Source organism: Bombus huntii, chromosome 7 (assembly GCF_024542735.1).
Source record: "Bombus huntii isolate Logan2020A chromosome 7, iyBomHunt1.1, whole genome shotgun sequence".
In the NCBI taxonomy this organism is placed as follows: domain Eukaryota; kingdom Metazoa; phylum Arthropoda; class Insecta; order Hymenoptera; family Apidae; genus Bombus; species Bombus huntii.
Window position 1 is genome coordinate 16,969,721 of NC_066244.1, and position 23,943 is coordinate 16,993,663.

The 23,943-nt window shown below is 35.5% G+C and overlaps 2 protein-coding genes across 2 annotated transcripts; both read right to left on the reverse strand.

Moving 5' to 3' along the window:
• Positions 1–5,145: 5,145 nt before the first annotated feature.
• On the reverse strand, positions 5,146–10,191 carry LOC126867397 (uncharacterized). Its single transcript, XM_050621814.1, has 2 exons — positions 10,047–10,191; positions 5,146–7,298 (listed from the first exon to the last, which is right to left on the reverse strand). Exon 2 carries the CDS (start codon positions 7,279–7,281, stop codon positions 5,146–5,148), a length of 2,136 nt encoding a protein of 711 aa, XP_050477771.1. The 5' UTR covers positions 7,282–7,298; positions 10,047–10,191.
• Positions 8,631–12,935, reverse strand: LOC126867398 (kinesin-like protein KIF21B). Its single transcript, XM_050621815.1, has 2 exons — positions 12,794–12,935; positions 8,631–10,045 (listed from the first exon to the last, which is right to left on the reverse strand). Exon 2 carries the CDS (start codon positions 10,026–10,028, stop codon positions 8,631–8,633), a length of 1,398 nt encoding a protein of 465 aa, XP_050477772.1. The 5' UTR covers positions 10,029–10,045; positions 12,794–12,935.
• Between the last annotated feature and the right edge of the window lie 11,008 nt (positions 12,936–23,943).

Genomic DNA, 23,943 nt, shown 5'->3' on the forward strand with positions numbered 1-23,943 from the left:
ATGGTATAACGTTATAACGTATTACGTTATATGGTATAACGTTATAACGTATTACGTTATATGATATAACGAAATGACGTTTTACGTTATATGGTATAACGTTATAACGTATTACGTTATATGGTATAACGAAATGACGTTTTGCGTTATATCGTACAACGTTGTATCGTATTACGTTATATGGTACAACGTTATAACGTATTACGTTATATGGTATAACGTTATAACGTATTACGTTATATGGTCTAACGAAATGGCGTTTTACGTTGTATGGTACAACTTTATAACGTATTACGTTATATGGTATAACGGAATGACGTTTTACGTTATATGGTATAACGTTATAACGTATTACGTTATATGGTATAACGAAATGACGTTTTACGTTATATCGTACAACGTTATAACGTATTACGTTATATGGTACAACTTTAAAACGTATTACGTTATATGGTATAACGTTATAACGTATTACGTTATATGGTATAACGGAATGACGTTTTACGTTATATGGTATAACGTTATACCGTATTACGTTATATGGTGTATCGTTATAACGTATTACGTTACATGGTATAACGCTATAACGTACTACGTTATATGATATAACGAAATGACGTTTTACGTTATAGGGTGTAACGTTATAACGTATTACGTTATGATGTATAACGTCATAACGTATTACGTTATATGGTATAACGAAGTGACGTTTAACGTTATATGGTATAACGTTATACCGTATTACGTTATATGGAATAACGAAATGGCGTTTTACGTTATATGGTACATCTTTATAACGTATTACGTTATATGGTATAACGTTATAACGTATTACGTTACATGGTATAACGTTATAACGTATTACATTATATGTTATAACGAAATGACGTTTTACGTTATATGGCATAACGTTATACCGTATTACGTTATATGGTATAACGTCATAACGTATTACGTTATATGGTATAACGAAATGGCGTCTTACGTTATATGGTATAACGAAATGACGTTTTGCGTTATATCATACAACGTTATAACGTATTACGTTATATGGTATAACGTGATATGGTATAACGTTATAACGTATAACGATATATGGTATAACGTCATATGGTATAACGTTATAACGTATTACGTTATATGGTATAACGTTATAAGGTATAACGTTATAAGGTTTACGACATATGGTATAACGTCATATGGTATAACGTTATAACGTATTACGTTATATGGTATAACGATATAACGTATTACGTTATATGGTATAACGTCATATGGTATAAAGCTATAACGTATTACGTTATATGGTATAAAGTTATAACGTATTACGTTATATGGTATACCGTAATATGGTATAACGTTATAACGTATTACGTTATATGGTATAACGTTATAACGTATTACGTTATATGGTATAACGTTATAACGTATTACGTTATATGCTATAACGTTATAACGTATTACGTTATATGGTATAACGTTATAACGTATTACGTTATATGGTATAACGTTATAACGTATTACGTTATATGGTATAACGTTATAACGTATTACGTTATATGGTATAACGTTATAACGTATTACGTTATATGGTGTAACGTCATATAGTATAATGTTATAACGTATTACGTTATATGGTATATCGCTATAACGTATTACGGTATATGGTATAACGTTATAACGTATTACGTTATATGATATAACGTTATAACGTATTACGTTATATGATATAACGTTATAACGTATTACGTTATATGGTATAACGTTATAACGTATTACGTTATATGGTATAACGCTATAACGTATTACGTTATATGGTATAACGCTATAACGTATTACGTTATATGCTATAACGCTATAACGTATTACGTTATCTGGTATAACGTTATAACGTATTACGTTATATGGTATAACGTCATATGGTATAAAGTTATAACGTATTACGTTATATGGTATACCGTAATATGGTATAACGTTATAACGTATTACGTTATATGATATAACGTTATAACGTAATACGTTATATGATATAACGTTATAACGTATTACGTTATATGGTATAACGTTATAACGTATTACGTTATATGGTATAACGTTATAACGTATTACGTTATATGCTATAACGCTATAACGTATTACGTTATATGGTATAACGTTATAACGTATTACGTTATATGGTATAACGTTATAACGTATTACGTTATATGCTATAACGCTATAACGTATTACGTTATATGGTATAACGTTATAACGTATTACGTTATATGATATAACGTTATAACGTATTACGTTATATGGTATAACGTTATAACGTATTACGTTATATGGTATAACGCTATAACGTATTACGTTATATGCTATAACGCTATAACGTATTACGTTATATGCTATAACGCTATAACGTATTACGTTATCTGGTATAACGTTATAACGTATTACGTTATATGGCATAACGTTAGAACGTATTACGTTATATGGGATAACGTTATAACGTATTACGTTATATGTTATAACGTTATAACGTATTACGTTATATGGTATAACGTTATAACGTATTACGTTATATGCTATAACGTTATAACGTATTACGTTATATGGTATAACGTTATAACGTATTACGTTATTTGGTATAACGTATTACGTTATATGGTATAACGTTATAACGTATTACGTTATATGGTATAACGTTATAACGTATTACGTTATATGGTGTAACGTCATATGATATAACGTTATAACGTATTACGTTATATGGTATAACGTTATAACGTATTACGTTATATGGTATAACGTTATAACGTATTACTTTATATGGAATAACGTCATATGATATAACGTTATAACGTATTACGTTATATCGTATATCGTTATAACGTATTACGTTATATGGTATAACGTCATATGGTATATAGTTATAACGTATTACGTTATATGGTATAACGTTATAACGTATTACGTTATATGGTATAACGTCATAACGTATTACGTTATATGGTATAACGTTATAACGTATTACGTTATATGGTATAACGTTATAACGTATTACGTTATATGATATAACGTTATAACGTATTACGTTATATGATATAACGTTATTACGTATTACGTTATATCTTATAACGTTATAACGTATTACGTTATATGGTATAACGTTATAACGTATTACGATATATGCTATAACGTTATGACGTTTTACGTTATATGGTATAACGTGATATGGTATAACGTTATAACGTATAACGATATATGGTATAACGTCATATGGTATAACGTTATAACGTATTACGTTATATGGTATAACGTTATAAGGTATAACGTTATAAGGTTTACGACATATGGTATAACGTCATATGGTATAACGTTATAACGTATTACGTTATATGGTATAACGATATAACGTATTACGTTATATGGTATAACGTCATATGGTATAAAGCTATAACGTATTACGTTATATGGTATAAAGTTATAACGTATTACGTTATATGGTATACCGTAATATGGTATAACGTTATAACGTATTACGTTATATGGTATAACGTTATAACGTATTACGTTATATGGTATAACGTTATAACGTATTACGTTATATGCTATAACGTTATAACGTATTACGTTATATGGTATAACGTTATAACGTATTACGTTATATGGTATAACGTTATAACGTATTACGTTATATGGTATAACGTTATAACGTATTACGTTATATGGTATAACGTTATAACGTATTACGTTATATGGTGTAACGTCATATAGTATAATGTTATAACGTATTACGTTATATGGTATATCGCTATAACGTATTACGGTATATGGTATAACGTTATAACGTATTACGTTATATGATATAACGTTATAACGTATTACGTTATATGATATAACGTTATAACGTATTACGTTATATGATATAACGTTATAACGTATTACGTTATATGGTATAACGCTATAACGTATTACGTTATATGCTATAACGCTATAACGTATTACGTTATATGCTATAACGCTATAACGTATTACGTTATCTGGTATAACGTTATAACGTATTACGTTATATGCTATAACGTTATAACGTATTACGTTATATGGTATAACGTCATATGGTATAAAGTTATAACGTATTACGTTATATGGTATACCGTAATATGGTATAACGTTATAACGTATTACGTTATATGATATAACGTTATAACGTAATACGTTATATGATATAACGTTATAACGTATTACGTTATATGGTATAACGTTATAACGTATTACGTTATATGGTATAACGTTATAACGTATTACGTTATATGCTATAACGCTATAACGTATTACGTTATATGGTATAACGTTATAACGTATTACGTTATATGGTATAACGTTATAACGTATTACGTTATATGGTATAACGTTATAACGTATTACTTTATATGGTATAACGTCATATGATATAACGTTATAACATATTACGTTATATTGTATATCGTTATAACGTATTACGTTATATGGTATAACGTCATATGGTATATAGTTATAACGTATTACGTTATATGGTATAACGTTATAACGTATTACGTTATATGGTATAACGTTATAACGTATTACGTTATATGGTATAACGTTATAACGTATTACGTTATATGGTATAACGTCATATGGTATAAAGTTGTAATATCGTGATATAATGTGTTTAAAGAGAGTGGACAATAGAGATGTTAATTAGACAGAAAAAGACGATTGTTGTTCAACCTGAACTATTCACGCCAAACGCACAGAAAACAGCGCAATCCACACTCTCTCGGCAACGCCACTCGCAACCTCTGTCTCCGCTCAGCTCGCACTCGGCTCCTCGACTCGCACTCTCTGCTTTTCGACTCACGCTCTGGCCATTGCCGCATTCTATTGTCTATTGCTGGGCCCACCGCACACGTGTTCTACAGACGCTCGTAGCCAGGGTCACGTAGGTCCTTTCGACTATTTACCTATTTACCTGAAGGACCCGGTAATGCATCGATGGAGCCGACAGCGCCTCGGCTCTCGCGACATTGTCTGTAGTTAGCTCGACGTTTCTTGGGCCCTTCTTCCCGATACTACACTCGGCCATCCTGCAATAACATCTGCCCTCAGATGTTGCCTTCTATCTCGCTGTCATCAGATGCGTCACTTTCGGCGTTTAGGACCCAAGGTTTCATAAAATCGAGGTGTGTGCGGGTCCTTCCTTCGGTACTGCTTCGCACGCTTTCTTCTTTTCTTGTAACTTCGACGATTCTCCTCTTGAGTTGCGGCGATCTTCTTCTTCGCGTCCTCACTTAGCTCGCGACGTTGTTCTTCAAACCTCGCGGCCCCCTCTTCGTCGATCAGCTTTCTAATCTTCGCCTCTTCCCTGACTTGCATTTCGACCCCGACCAGTAGCTGGAAAGGAGTCTTCCCTGTGCTTCTGTTTACGGTGGAATTCAGGTATTTCTGAACCTGGTCGACATGCTGCCCGTTCCCCCTCGGCGCCAGTCTTCGCGGTCTTCGCGCTACCGGTTTGTCGCTTTTCAGAACTATTTTCGCGGTTATCCCGACGTCTCTCTTCTTCTCCGACCTATACTCTTTAATAATATCCCGAATGGCTTCGCGGTAATGAGGTTCTCGTACATGCGACAAGTCGATCTCGTCGGATTGTTCTATCGCGTTTACCCTCAGTACATCCGGCGCGTCCTCGTGACCGTCGGTCTGGTCGTCGAGTCGTAAAAATGTCACCTCGCCCCGTTTGACTCGCAACTCTACCTGGTCTAAAAAATCGGTACCTAAGAGTAGACTGTGTCTTGTCATTACCTTATTCGAGACAACATGCAGGGTGACAGTAAAGTCGTACCCGTCGACCGTCATTACCCTTGTAAACTCGCCCCAGGTACTATTGCCAGCGGACCCAAAACCATCAAACCTAAGTTTGCAGTTTCCCAGAGGTGGTGAACCTAACCTCGCATACTCATCCGCTCGTATGAACGTAAGGTCACTACCTGTATCCACTAACGAGACGAACCTGCAGCCATCTATCGACACGTCCTTTACGTACTTCTTCCTCCCCGGTCTTGAGATTACGTAAGTCTTTACTTGTCGCGCTGTGCAATTCGCCGCCACATGTCCAAACTCGTTGCATTTGAAACACTTCATACCTTTTCCTTTCTCCGGGCACTTAACCCTTAGATGATCCTCACTACCGCAAATGGAGCATCTTCTTTTCTTCATTGCGTCTACAAATTGACTGGGCTTCCCGTTCTTCTGGGTTTTAGCCGGCTTCACAATCGACTTTGCTCTGCGATTCTTCTGCTCTTCGTACATCACTAACCTCTTCCTCAACTCTTTGATTGACGTAGCGCCGTACAATACAGCCTTATTGTTCTCGCCGTCTATTATTCCATCCACTATGTATTCCACCTTTGCTTCCTCCTCCATGTCCACATGGCTGGCTATTTCGAGCATGCGGTACATGTAAGCCAAACATGCTTCATCACTCTCCTTTTTCGTTTCTTCAAGTTTCTGATGTACTTGCCTACTGTTGACTTTCCTCGAAAATTCTTTCACTAGCCCCCTCTTCAACTCATGCCAAGTCCTGGCATGACACTCGAAGCTCGCGAATATTTTCGCTGATCCCTTCAGCAGCTTCCTGGCGTAGACTGCCTTCTGCCCATCCGACCACATGCACGTATCAGCGACTTCCTCGAACGACTCGAACCATCGTTCGACATTTTCACCTTTGTCGCCACTAAACGACTCTAATGCATCTTCGACGTCTCTAAAACTCAGTGTCGAACCAACGCATGCCCTTCGACAACATTCGTCACGGTCCTGATACACCCTTCGCGTATCTCTCTTGTATCCTCTTGCGTTTTTCTTGTCATCTTCATCCTCACTTTCGTCGTCGCTTTCTTCTTCCGACGATATGTCGTTACCATCCATGGCCGCTTGTAGCCGTGCGCGTAATTCTACTTTTCTTCCCGTCGTTTTTAAACCCAAACTAGCGAGGCGCTCCTTCAACTCCTTCGTATTCATTTTCTCAACATCTTCATCTTCGTTACAATCACGCTCAGCTCTCTGTACGTTTCCTAGATCTCGTTGACCGGTTAGCTCTTCACCGCCCGTCGATCCCTTAGGACACGATTGTCCAGCCCTACACGCCCGATTCAGCCTTGCAATCAGCACTGACCTCGCACCCGATATAGGGAGGTTCATTCGCGCGAGCTTACTCCTCAGCTCCTCCATCGTCGAACCCTCTTCACCCGACAATCGCTCGTCCCCGACGTTTGCCATTTTTCACACTACACGAACTTAAACCGTCAACGATATCGTCTTTTACCGCACCGCGTACCGGTAAATTCACAACTAGCTCGAATAGCTCTGTTAAACCGTTTCGTTTTCTGTCTTGTCCAATCCCGGCTGAGCCCCCAAAAATATGTAATATCGTGATATAATGTGTTTAAAGCGAGTGGACAATAGAGATGTTAATTAGACAGAAAAAGACGATTGTTGTTCAACCTGAACTATTCACGCCAAACGCACAGAAAACAGCGCAATCCACACTCTCTCGGCAACGCCACTCGCAACCTCTGTCTCCGCTCAGCTCGCACTCGGCTCCTCGACTCGCACTCTCTGCTTTTCGACTCACGCTCTGGCCGTTGCCGCATTCTATTGTCTATTGCTGGGCCCACCGCACACGTGTTCTACAGACGCTCGTAGCCAGGGTCACGTAGGTCCTTTCGACTATTTACCTATTTACCTGAAGGACCCGGTAATGCATCGATGGAGCCGACAGCGCCTCGGCTCTCGCGACATTGTCTGTAGTTAGCTCGACGTTTCTTGGGCCCTTCTTCCCGATACTACACTCGGCCATCCTGCAATAACATCTGCCCTCAGATGTTGCCTTCTATCTCGCTGTCATCAGATGCGTCACTTTCGGCGTTTAGGACCCAAGGTTTCATAAAATCGAGGTGTGTGCGGGTCCTTCCTTCGGTACTGCTTCGCACGCTTTCTTCTTTTCTTGTAACTTCGACGATTCTCCTCTTGAGTTGCGGCGATCTTCTTCTTCGCGTCCTCACTTAGCTCGCGACGTTGTTCTTCAAACCTCGCGGCCCCCTCTTCGTCGATCAGCTTTCTAATCTTCGCCTCTTCCCTGACTTGCATTTCGACCCCGACCAGTAGCTGGAAAGGAGTCTTCCCTGTGCTTCTGTTTACGGTGGAATTCAGGTATTTCTGAACCTGGTCGACATGCTGCCCGTTCCCCCTCGGCGCCAGTCTTCGCGGTCTTCGCGCTACCGGTTTGTCGCTTTTCAGAACTATTTTCGCGGTTATCCCGACGTCTCTCTTCTTCTCCGACCTATACTCTTTAATAATATCCCGAATGGCTTCGCGGTAATGAGGTTCTCGTACATGCGACAAGTCGATCTCGTCGGATTGTTCTATCGCGTTTACCCTCAGTACATCCGGCGCGTCCTCGTGACCGTCGGTCTGGTCGTCGAGTCGTAAAAATGTCACCTCGCCCCGTTTGACTCGCAACTCTACCTGGTCTAAAAAATCGGTACCTAAGAGTAGACTGTGTCTTGTCATTACCTTATTCGAGACAACATGCAGGGTGACAGTAAAGTCGTACCCGTCGACCGTCATTACCCTTGTAAACTCGCCCCAGGTACTATTGCCAGCGGAACCAAAACCAGAGGTGGTGATCCTAACCTCGCATACTCGTCCGCTCGTATGAACGTAAAGTCACTACCTGTATCCACTAACGAGACAAACCTGCAGCCATCTATCGACACGTCCTTCACATACTTCCCTTTTTCGGATCTTGACACTACGCAAGTCTCTTTCGGTCGTGCCGTACACCTCGCTGCAATATGTCCAAATCCGCTGCACTCGAAACACCTAACACCTTCTCCCCTCTCAGGACACTTAACACTTAGATGATCCTCACTACCGCAAATGAAGCATCTTCTTTTCTTCATTGCGTCTACAAATTGACTGGGCTTCCCGTTCTTCTGGGTTTTAGCCGGCTTCACAATCGACTTTGCTCTGCGATTCTTCTGCTCTTCGTACATCACTAACCTCTTCCTCAACTCTTTGATTGACGTAGCGCCGTACAATACAGCCTTATTGTTCTCGCCGTCTATTATTCCATCCACTATGTATTCCACCTTTGCTTCCTCCTCCATGTCCACATGGCTGGCTATTTCGAGCATGCGGTACATGTAAGCCAAACATGCTTCATCACTCTCCTTTTTCGTTTCTTCAAGTTTCTGATGTACTTGCCTACTGTTGACTTTCCTCGAAAATTCTTTCACTAGCCCCCTCTTCAACTCATGCCAAGTCCTGGCATGACACTCGAAGCTCGCGAATATTTTCGCTGATCCCTTCAGCAGCTTCCTGGCGTAGACTGCCTTCTGCCCATCCGACCACATGCACGTATCAGCGACTTCCTCGAACGACTCGAACCATCGTTCGACATTTTCACCTTTGTCGCCACTAAACGACTCTAATGCATCTTCGACGTCTCTAAAACTCAGTGTCGAACCAACGCATGCCCTTCGACAACATTCGTCACGGTCCTGATACACCCTTCGCGTATCTCTCTTGTATCCTCTTGCGTTTTTCTTGTCATCTTCATCCTCACTTTCGTCGTCGCTTTCTTCTTCCGACGATATGTCGTTACCATCCATGGCCGCTTGTAGCCGTGCGCGTAATTCTACTTTTCTTCCCGTCGTTTTTAAACCCAAACTAGCGAGGCGCTCCTTCAACTCCTTCGTATTCATTTTCTCAACATCTTCATCTTCGTTACAATCACGCTCAGCTCTCTGTACGTTTCCTAGATCTCGTTGACCGGTTAGCTCTTCACCGCCCGTCGATCCCTTAGGACACGATTGTCCAGCCCTACACGCCCGATTCAGCCTTGCAATCAGCACTGACCTCGCACCCGATATAGGGAGGTTCATTCGCGCGAGCTTACTCCTCAGCTCCTCCATCGTCGAACCCTCTTCACCCGACAATCGCTCGTCCCCGACGTTTGCCATTTTTCACACTACACGAACTTAAACCGTCAACGATATCGTCTTTTACCGCACCGCGTACCGGTAAATTCACAACTAGCTCGAATAGCTCTGTTAAACCGTTTCGTTTTCTGTCTTGTCCAATCCCGGCTGAGCCCCCAAAAATATGTAATATCGTGATATAATGTGTTTAAAGCGAGTGGACAATAGAGATGTTAATTAGACAGAAAAAGACGATTGTTGTTCAACCTGAACTATTCACGCCAAACGCACAGAAAACAGCGCAATCCACACTCTCTCGGCAACGCCACTCGCAACCTCTGTCTCCGCTCAGCTCGCACTCGGCTCCTCGACTCGCACTCTCTGCTTTTCGACTCACGCTCTGGCCGTTGCCGCATTCTATTGTCTATTGCTGGGCCCACCGCACACGTGTTCTACAGACGCTCGTAGCCAGGGTCACGTAGGTCCTTTCGACTATTTACCTATTTACCTGAAGGACCCGGTAATGCATCGATGGAGCCGACAGCGCCTCGGCTCTCGCGACATTGTCTGTAGTTAGCTCGACGTTTCTTGGGCCCTTCTTCCCGATACTACACTCGGCCATCCTGCAATAACATCTGCCCTCAGATGTTGCCTTCTATCTCGCTGTCATCAGATGCGTCACTTTCGGCGTTTAGGACCCAAGGTTTCATAAAATCGAGGTGTGTGCGGGTCCTTCCTTCGGTACTGCTTCGCACGCTTTCTTCTTTTCTTGTAACTTCGACGATTCTCCTCTTGAGTTGCGGCGATCTTCTTCTTCGCGTCCTCACTTAGCTCGCGACGTTGTTCTTCAAACCTCGCGGCCCCCTCTTCGTCGATCAGCTTTCTAATCTTCGCCTCTTCCCTGACTTGCATTTCGACCCCGACCAGTAGCTGGAAAGGAGTCTTCCCTGTGCTTCTGTTTACGGTGGAATTCAGGTATTTCTGAACCTGGTCGACATGCTGCCCGTTCCCCCTCGGCGCCAGTCTTCGCGGTCTTCGCGCTACCGGTTTGTCGCTTTTCAGAACTATTTTCGCGGTTATCCCGACGTCTCTCTTCTTCTCCGACCTATACTCTTTAATAATATCCCGAATGGCTTCGCGGTAATGAGGTTCTCGTACATGCGACAAGTCGATCTCGTCGGATTGTTCTATCGCGTTTACCCTCAGTACATCCGGCGCGTCCTCGTGACCGTCGGTCTGGTCGTCGAGTCGTAAAAATGTCACCTCGCCCCGTTTGACTCGCAACTCTACCTGGTCTAAAAAATCGGTACCTAAGAGTAGACTGTGTCTTGTCATTACCTTATTCGAGACAACATGCAGGGTGACAGTAAAGTCGTACCCGTCGACCGTCATTACCCTTGTAAACTCGCCCCAGGTACTATTGCCAGCGGAACCAAAACCAGAGGTGGTGATCCTAACCTCGCATACTCGTCCGCTCGTATGAACGTAAAGTCACTACCTGTATCCACTAACGAGACAAACCTGCAGCCATCTATCGACACGTCCTTCACATACTTCCCTTTTTCGGATCTTGACACTACGCAAGTCTCTTTCGGTCGTGCCGTACACCTCGCTGCAATATGTCCAAATCCGCTGCACTCGAAACACCTAACACCTTCTCCCCTCTCAGGACACTTAACACTTAGATGATCCTCACTACCGCAAATGAAGCATCTTCTTTTCTTCATTGCGTCTACAAATTGACTGGGCTTCCCGTTCTTCTGGGTTTTAGCCGGCTTCACAATCGACTTTGCTCTGCGATTCTTCTGCTCTTCGTACATCACTAACCTCTTCCTCAACTCTTTGATTGACGTAGCGCCGTACAATACAGCCTTATTGTTCTCGCCGTCTATTATTCCATCCACTATGTATTCCACCTTTGCTTCCTCCTCCATGTCCACATGGCTGGCTATTTCGAGCATGCGGTACATGTAAGCCAAACATGCTTCATCACTCTCCTTTTTCGTTTCTTCAAGTTTCTGATGTACTTGCCTACTGTTGACTTTCCTCGAAAATTCTTTCACTAGCCCCCTCTTCAACTCATGCCAAGTCCTGGCATGACACTCGAAGCTCGCGAATATTTTCGCTGATCCCTTCAGCAGCTTCCTGGCGTAGACTGCCTTCTGCCCATCCGACCACATGCACGTATCAGCGACTTCCTCGAACGACTCGAACCATCGTTCGACATTTTCACCTTTGTCGCCACTAAACGACTCTAATGCATCTTCGACGTCTCTAAAACTCAGTGTCGAACCAACGCATGCCCTTCGACAACATTCGTCACGGTCCTGATACACCCTTCGCGTATCTCTCTTGTATCCTCTTGCGTTTTTCTTGTCATCTTCATCCTCACTTTCGTCGTCGCTTTCTTCTTCCGACGATATGTCGTTACCATCCATGGCCGCTTGTAGCCGTGCGCGTAATTCTACTTTTCTTCCCGTCGTTTTTAAACCCAAACTAGCGAGGCGCTCCTTCAACTCCTTCGTATTCATTTTCTCAACATCTTCATCTTCGTTACAATCACGCTCAGCTCTCTGTACGTTTCCTAGATCTCGTTGACCGGTTAGCTCTTCACCGCCCGTCGATCCCTTAGGACACGATTGTCCAGCCCTACACGCCCGATTCAGCCTTGCAATCAGCACTGACCTCGCACCCGATATAGGGAGGTTCATTCGCGCGAGCTTACTCCTCAGCTCCTCCATCGTCGAACCCTCTTCACCCGACAATCGCTCGTCCCCGACGTTTGCCATTTTTCACACTACACGAACTTAAACCGTCAACGATATCGTCTTTTACCGCACCGCGTACCGGTAAATTCACAACTAGCTCGAATAGCTCTGTTAAACCGTTTCGTTTTCTGTCTTGTCCAATCCCGGCTGAGCCCCCAAAAATATGTAATATCGTGATATAATGTGTTTAAAGCGAGTGGACAATAGAGATGTTAATTAGACAGAAAAAGACGATTGTTGTTCAACCTGAACTATTCACGCCAAACGCACAGAAAACAGCGCAATCCACACTCTCTCGGCAACGCCACTCGCAACCTCTGTCTCCGCTCAGCTCGCACTCGGCTCCTCGACTCGCACTCTCTGCTTTTCGACTCACGCTCTGGCCGTTGCCGCATTCTATTGTCTATTGCTGGGCCCACCGCACACGTGTTCTACAGACGCTCGTAGCCAGGGTCACGTAGGTCCTTTCGACTATTTACCTATTTACCTGAAGGACCCGGTAATGCATCGATGGAGCCGACAGCGCCTCGGCTCTCGCGACATTGTCTGTAGTTAGCTCGACGTTTCTTGGGCCCTTCTTCCCGATACTACAAAGTTATAACGTATTACGTTATATGGTATACCGTAATATGGTATAACGTTATAACGTATAACGATATATGGTATAACGTCATATGGTATAACGTTATAACGTATTACGTTATATGGTATAACGTTATATGGTATAAGGTAATATGGTATAACGTTATAACGCATTACGTTATATGATATAACGTTATAACGTATTACGTTATATGGTATAACGTTATAACGTATTACGTTATATGCTATAACGCTATAACGTATTACGTTATATGCTATAACGCTATAACGTATTACGTTATATGCTATAACGTTATAACGTATCACGTTATATGGTATAACGTTGTAACGTATTACGTTATATGGTATAACGTATTACGTTATATGGTATAACGTTATAACGTATTACGTTATATGGTATAACGTTATAACGTATTACGTTATATGGTGTAACGTCATATGATATAACGTTATAACGTATTACGTTATATGGTATAACGTTATAACGTATTACGTTATATGGTATAACGTTATAACGTATTACTTTATATGGTATAACGTCATATGATATAACGTTATGACGTATTACGTTATATTGTATATCGTTATAACGTATTACGTTATATGGTATAACGTCATATGGTATATAGTTACAACGTATTACGTTATATGGTATAACGTTATAACGTATTACGTTATATGGTATAACGTTATAACGTATTACGTTATATGGTATAACGTTATAACGTATTACGTTATATGGTATAACGTTATAACGTATTACGTTATATGGTGTAATGTCATATGGTATAAAGTTATAACGCATTACGTTATATGGTGTAACGTTATAACGTATTACGTTATATGGTATAACGTGATATGGTATAACGTTATAACGTATAACGGTATATGGTATAACGTCATATGGTATAACGTTATAACGTATTACGTTATATGGTATAACGATATAAGGTATAACGTTATAAGGTTTACGACATATGGTATAACGTCATATGGTATAACGTTATAACGTATTACGTTATATGATATAACGTTATAACGTAATACGTTATATGATATAACGTTATAACGTATTACGTTATATGGTATAACGTTATAACGTATTACGTTATATGCTATAACGCTATAACGTATTACGTTATATGCTATAACGTTATAACGTATTACGTTATATGGTATAACGTTATAACGTATTACGTTATTTGGTATAACGTATTACGTTATATGGTATAACGTTATAACGTATTACGTTATATGGTATAACGTTATAACGTATTACGTTATATGGTGTAACGTCATATGATATAATGTTATAACGTATTACGTTATATGGTATAACGTTATAACGTATTACGTTATATGGTATAACGTTATAACGTATTACTTTATATGGAATAACGTCATATGATATAACGTTATAACGTATTACGTTATATCGTATATCGTTATAACGTATTACGTTATATGGTATAACGTCATATGGTATATAGTTATAACGTATTACGTTATATGGTATAACGTTATAACGTATTACGTTATATGGTATAACGTCATAACGTATTACGTTATATGGTATAACGTTATAACGTATTACGTTATATGGTATAACGTTATAACGTATTACGTTATATGATATAACGTTATAACGTATTACGTTATATGATATAACGTTATTACGTATTACGTTATATGGTATAACGTTATAACGTATTACGTTATATGGTATACCGTTATATGGTATAACGTTATAACGTATTACGTTATATGGTATAACGTTATAACGTATTACGTTATATGGTATAACGTCATATGATATAACGTTATAACGTATTACGTTATATGGTATACCGTAATATGGTATAACGTTATAACGTATTACGTTATATGGTATAACGTTATGACGTATTACGTTATATGGTATAACGTTAGAACGTATTACGTTATATGGAATAACGTTATAACGTATTACGTTATATGGTATAACGTCATATGGTATAAAGTTATAACGTATTACGTTATATGGTATACCGTAATATGGTATAACGTTATAACGTATTACGTTATATGATATAACGTTATAACGTATTACGTTATATGGTATAACGTTATAACGTATTACGTTATATGGTATAACGTTATAACGTATTACGTTATATGCTATAACGCTATAACGTATTACGTTATATGCTATAACGTTATAACGTATTACGTTATATGGTATAACGTTATAACGTATTACGTTATTTGGTATAACGTATTACGTTATATGGTATAACGTTATAACGTATTACGTTATATGGTATAACGTTATAACGTATTACGTTATATGGTGTAACGTCATATGATATAATGTTATAACGTATTACGTTATATGGTATAACGTTATAACGTATTACGTTATATGGTATAACGTTATAACGTATTACTTTATATGGAATAACGTCATATGATATAACGTTATAACGTATTACGTTATATCGTATATCGTTATAACGTATTACGTTATATGGTATAACGTCATATGGTATATAGTTATAACGTATTACGTTATATGGTATAACGTTATAACGTATTACGTTATATGGTATAACGTCATAACGTATTACGTTATATGGTATAACGTTATAACGTATTACGTTATATGGTATAACGTTATAACGTATTACGTTATATGATATAACGTTATAACGTATTACGTTATATGATATAACGTTATTACGTATTACGTTATATGGTATAACGTTATAACGTATTACGTTATATGGTATAACATCATATGATATAAAGTTATAACGTATTAAGTTATATGGTATAACGTTATAACGTATTACGTTATATTGTATAACGTTATAACTTATTACGTTATATGGTATAACGTCATATGGTATAAAGTTATAACGTATTACGTTATATGGTGTAACGTTATAACGTATTACGTTACATGGTATAACGTTATAACGTATTACGTTATATGGTATAACGTCATATGATATAACGTTATAACGTATCACGTTATATGGTATACCGTAATATGGTATAACGTTATAACGTGTTACGTTATATGGTGTAACGTTATAACGTATTACGTTATATGGTATAACGTTATAACGTATTACGTTATATGGTATAACGTTATAACGTATTGCGTTATATGGTATAACGTTATAACGTATTACGTTATATGGTATAACATCATATGATATAAAGTTATAACGTATTAAGTTATATGGTATAACGTTATAACGTATTACGTTATATGGTGTAACGTCATATGCTATAAAGTTATAACGTATTACGTTATATGGTGTAACGTTATAACGTAATACGTTATATGGTATAACGTTATAACGTATTACGTTATATGGTGTAACGTCATATGCTATAAAGTTATAACGTATTACGTTATATGGTGTAACGTTATAACGTAATACGTTATATGGTATAACGTTATAACGTATTACGTTATATGGTATAACGTCATATGATATAACGTTATAACGTATTACGTTATATGGTATACCGTAATATGGTATAACGTTATAACGTATTACGTTATATGGTATAACGTTATGACGTATTACGTTATATTGTATAACGTTAGAACGTATTACGTTATATGGAATAACGTTATAACGTATTACGTTATATGGTATAACGTCATATGGTATAAAGTTATAACGTATTACGTTATATGGTATACCGTAATATGGTATAACGTTATAACGTATTACGTTATATGATATAACGTTATAACGTATTACGTTATATGGTATAACGTTATAACGTATTACGTTATATGGTATAACGTTATAACGTATTACGTTATATGCTATAACGCTATAACGTATTACGTTATATGCTATAACGTTATAACGTATTACGTTATATGGTATAACGTTATAACGTATTACGTTATTTGGTATAACGTATTACGTTATATGGTATAACGTTATAACGTATTACGTTATATGGTATAACGTTATAACGTATTACGTTATATGGTATAACGTTATAACGTATTACTTTATATGGAATAACGTCATATGATATAACGTTATAACGTATTACGTTATATCGTATATCGTTGTAACGTATTACGTTATATGGTATAACGTCATATGGTATATAGTTATAACGTATTACGTTATATGGTATAACGTTATAACGTATTACGTTATATGGTATAACGTCATAACGTATTACGTTATATGGTATAACGTTATAACGTATGACGTTATATGGTATAACGTTATAACGTATTACGTTATATGATATAACGTTATAACGTATTACGTTATATGATATAACGTTATTACGTATTACGTTATATCTTATAACGTTATAACGTATTACGTTATATGGTATAACGTTATAACGTATTACGATATATGCTATAACGTTATGACGTATTACGTTATATGGTATAACGTTATAAAGTATAACGTTATAAGGTTTACGACATATGGTATAACGTCATATGGTATAACGTTATAACGTATTACGTTATATGGTATAACGATATAACGTATTACGTTATATGGTATAACGTCATATGGTATAAAGCTATAACGTATTACGTTATATGGTATAAAGTTATAACGTATTACGTTATATGGTATACCGTAATATGGTATAACGTTATAACGTATTACGTTATATGGTATAACGTTATAACGTATTACGTTATATGGTATAACGTTATAACGTATTACGTTATATGCTATAACGTTATAACGTATTACGTTATATGGTATAACGTTATAACGTATTACGTTATATGGTATAACGTTATAACGTATTACGTTATATGGTATAACGTTATAACGTATTACGTTATATGGTATAACGTTATAACGTATTACGTTATATGGTGTAACGTCATATACTATAATGTTATAACGTATTACGTTATATGGTATATCGCTATAACGTATTACGGTATATGGTATAACGTTATAACGTATTACGTTATATGATATAACGTTATAACGTATTACGTTATATGATATAACGTTATAACGTATTACGTTATATGGTATAACGTTATAACGTATTACGTTATATGGTATAACGTTATAACGTATTACGTTATATGGTATAACGCTATAACGTATTACGTTGTATGCTATAACGCTATAACGTATTACGTTATATGCTATAACGCTATAACGTATTACGTTATCTGGTATAACGTTATAACGTATTACGTTATATGGTATAACGTTAGAACGTATTACGTTATATGGGATAACGTTATAACGTATTACGTTATATGTTATAACGTTATAACGTATTACGTTATATGGTATAACGTTATAACGTATTACGTTATATGCTATAACGTTATAACGTATTACGTTATATGGTATAACGTTATAACGTATTACGTTATTTGGTATAACGTATTACGTTATATGGTATAACGTTATAACGTATTACGTTATATGGTATAACGTTATAACGTATTACGTTATATGGTGTAACGTCATATGATATAACGTTATAACGTATTACGTTATATGGTATAACGTTATAACGTATTACGTTATATGGTATAACGTTATAACGTATTACTTTATATGGAATAACGTCATATGATATAACGTTATAACGTATTACGTTATATCGTATATCGTTATAACGTATTACGTTATATGGTATAACGTCATATGGTATATAGTTATAACGTATTACGTTATATGGTATAACGTTATAACGTATTACGTTATATGGTATAACGTTATAACGTATTACGTTATATGCTATAACGCTATAACGTATTACGTTATATGGTATAACGTTATAACGTATTACGTTATATGGTATAACGTTATAACGTATTACGTTATATGGTATAACGTTATAAAGTATTACTTTATATGGTATAACGTCATATGATATAACGTTATAACATATTACGTTATATTGTATATCGTTATAACGTATTACGTTATATGGTATAACGTCATATGGTATATAGTTATAACGTATTACGTTATATGGTATAACGTTATAACGTATTACGTTATATGGTATAACGTTATAACGTATTACGTTATATGGTATAACGTTATAACGTATTACGTTATATGGTATAACGTCATATGGTATAAAGTTATAACGTATTACGTTATATGGTATACCGTAATATGGTATAACGTTATAACGTATAACGATATATGGTATAACGTCATATGGTATAACGTTATAACGTATTACGTTATATGGTATAACGTTATATGGTATAAGGTAATATGGTATAACGTTATAACGCATTACGTTATATGATATAACGTTATAACGTATTTCGTTATATGGTATAACGTTATAACGTATTACGTTATATGCTATAACGCTATAACGTATTACGTTATATGCTATAACGCTATAACGTATTACGTTATATGCTATAACGTTATAACGTATCACGTTATATGGTATAACGTTGTAACGTATTACGTTATATGGTATAACGTATTACGTTATATGGTATAACGTTATAACGTATTACGTTATATGGTATAACGTTATAACGTATTACGTTATATGGTGTAACGTCATATGATATAACGTTATAACGTATTACGTTATATGGTATAACGTTATAACGTATTACGTTATATGGTATAACGTTATAACGTATTACTTTATATGGTATAACGTCATATGATATAACGTTATAACGTATTACGTTATATTGTATATCGTTATAACGTATTACGTTATATGGTATAACGTCATATGGTATATAGTTATAACGTATTACGTTATATGGTATAACGTTATAACGTATTACGTTATATGGTATAACGTTATAACGTATTACGTTATATGGTATAACGTTATAACGTATTACGTTATATGGTATAACGTTATAACGTATTACGTTATATGGTGTAATGTCATATGGTATAAAGTTATAACGCATTACGTTATATGGTGTAACGTTATAACGTATTACGTTATATGGTATAACGTGATATGTTATAACGTTATAACCTATAACGGTATATGGTATAACGTCATATGGTATAACGTTAGAACGTATTACGTTATATGGTATAACGTTATAAGGTATAACGTTATAAGGTTTACGACATATGGTATAACGTCATATGGTATAACGTTATAACGTATTACGTTATATGGTATAACGATATAACGTATTACGTTATATGGTATAACGTCATATGGTATAAAGCTATAACGTATTACGTTATATGGTATAACGTTATAACGTATTACGTTATATGATATAACGTTATAACGTATTACGTTATATGGTATAACGTTATAACGTATTACGTTATATGGTATAACGTTAGAACGTATTACGTAATATGGTATAACGTTATAACGTATTACGTTATTTGATATAACGTTATTACGTATTACGTTATATGGTATAACGTTAGAACGTATTACGTAATATGGTATAACGTTATAACGTATTACGTTATATGATATAACGTTATTACGTATTACGTTATATGATATAACGTTATAACGTATTACGTTATATGATATCACGTTATAACGTATTACGTTATATGGTATAACGTTATATGATATAACGTTATAACATATTACGTTATATTGTATATCGTTATAACGTATTACGTTATATGGTATAACGTCATATGGTATAAAGCTATAACGTATTACGTTATATGGTATAACGTTATAACGTATTACGTTATATGATATAACGTTATAACGTATTACGTTATATGGTATAACGTTATAACGTATTACGTTATATGATATAACGTTATAACGTATTACGGTATATGGTATAACGTTATAACGTATTACGTTATATGATATAACGTTATAACGTATTACGTTATATGATATCACGTTATAACGTATTACGTTATATGGTATAACGTTATATGATATAACGTTATAACATATTACGTTATATTGTATATCGTTATAACGTATTACGTTATATGGTATAACGTCATATGGTATATAGTTATAACGTATTACGTTATATGGTATAACGTTATAACGTATTACGTTATATGCTATAACGCTATAACGTATTACGTTATATGGTATAACGTTATAACGTATTACGTTATATGGTATAACGTTATAACGTATTACGTTATATGGTATAACGTTATAAAGTATTACTTTATATGGTATAACGTCATATGATATAACGTTATAACATATTACGTTATATTGTATATCGTTATAACGTATTACGTTATATGGTATAACGTCATATGGTATATAGTTATAACGTATTACGTTATATGGTATAACGTTATAACGTATTACGTTATATGGTATAACGTTATAACGTATTACGTTATATGGTATAACGTTATAACGTATTACGTTATATGGTATAACGTCATATGGTATAAAGTTATAACGTATTACGTTATATGGTATACCGTAATATGGTATAACGTTATAACGTATAACGATATATGGTATAACGTCATATGGTATAACGTTATAACGTATTACGTTATATGGTATAACGTTATATGGTATAAGGTAATATGGTATAACGTTATAACGCATTACGTTATATGATATAACGTTATAACGTATTTCGTTATATGGTATAACGTTATAACGTATTACGTTATATGCTATAACGCTATAACGTATTACGTTATATGCTATAACGCTATAACGTATTACGTTATATGCTATAACGTTATAACGTATCACGTTATATGGTATAACGTTGTAACGTATTACGTTATATGGTATAACGTATTACGTTATATGGTATAACGTTATAACGTATTACGTTATATGGTATAACGTTATAACGTATTACGTTATATGGTATAACGTTATAACGTATTACGTTATATGGTGTAACGTCATATGATATAACGTTATAACGTATTACGTTATATGGTATAACGTTATAACGTATTACGTTATATGGTATAACGTTATAACGTATTACTTTATATGGTATAACGTCATATGATATAACGTTATAACGTATTACGTTATATTGTATATCGTTATAACGTATTACGTTATATGGTATAACGTCATATGGTATATAGTTATAACGTATTACGTTATATGGTATAACGTTATAACGTATTACGTTATATGGTATAACGTTATAACGTATTACGTTATATGGTATAACGTTATAACGTATTACGTTATATGGTATAACGTTATAACGTATTACGTTATATGGTGTAATGTCATATGGTATAAAGTTATAACGCATTACGTTATATGGTGTAACGTTATAACGTATTACGTTATATGGTATAACGTGTTATGGTATAACGTTATAACGTATAACGGTATATGGTATAACGTCATATGGTATAACGTTATAACGTATTACGTTATATGGTATAACGTTATAAGGTATAACGTTATAAGGTTTACGACATATGGTATAACGTCATATGGTATAACGTTATAACGTATTACGTTATATGGTATAACGATATAACGTATTACGTTATATGGTATAACGTCATATGGTATAAAGCTATAACGTATTACGTTATATGGTATAACGTTATAACGTATTACGTTATATGATATAACGTTATAACGTATTACGTTATATGGTATAACGTTATAACGTATTACGTTATATGGTATAACGTTAGAACGTATTACGTTATATGATATAACGTTATAACGTATTACGTTATATGATATCACGTTATAACGTATTACGTTATATGGTATAACGTTATAACGTATTACGTTATATGGTATAACGCTATAACGTATTACGTTATATGGTATAACGCTATAACGCATTACGTTATATGCTATAACGCTATAACGTAGTACGTTATCTGGTATAACGTTATAACGTATTACGTTATATGGTATAACGTTATAACGTATTACGTTATATGGGATAACGTTATAACGTATTACGTTATATGGTATAACGTCATATGGTATAAAGTTATAACGTATTACGTTATATGGTATACCGTAATATGGTATAACGTTATAACGTATTACGTGATATGATATAACGTTATAACGTATTACGTTATATGGTATAACGTTATAACGTATTACGTTATATGGTATAACGTTATAACGTATTACGTTATATGGTATAACGTTATAACGTATTACGTTATATGGTATAACGTCATATGGTATAAAGTTATAACGTATTACGTTATATGGTATACCGTAATATGGTATAACGTTATAACGTATTACGTTATATGATATAACGTTATAACGTATTACGTTATATGATATAACGTTATAACGTATTACGTTATATGGTATAACGTTATAACGTATTACGTTATATGGTATAACGTTATAACGTATTACGATATATGCTATAACGTTATGGCGTATTACGTTATATGGTATAACGTCATATGGTATAAAGTTATAACGTATTACGTTATATGGTATATCGCTATAACGTATTACGGTATATGGTATAACGTTATAACGTATTACGTTATATGATATAACGTTATAACGTATTACGTTATATGATATCACGTTATAACGTATTACGTTATATGGTATAACGTTATAACGTATTACGTTATATGGTATAACGTTATAACGTATTACGATAT

Excerpts from the sequence above, each read along its gene's own strand:
- LOC126867397 (XM_050621814.1), bottom strand. The coding sequence starts at position 7,281 with ATGGCAAACGTCGGGGACGAGCGATTGTCGGGTGAAGAGGGTTCGACG.
- LOC126867398 (XM_050621815.1), bottom strand. The coding sequence starts at position 10,028 with ATGGCAAACGTCGGGGACGAGCGATTGTCGGGTGAAGAGGGTTCGACG.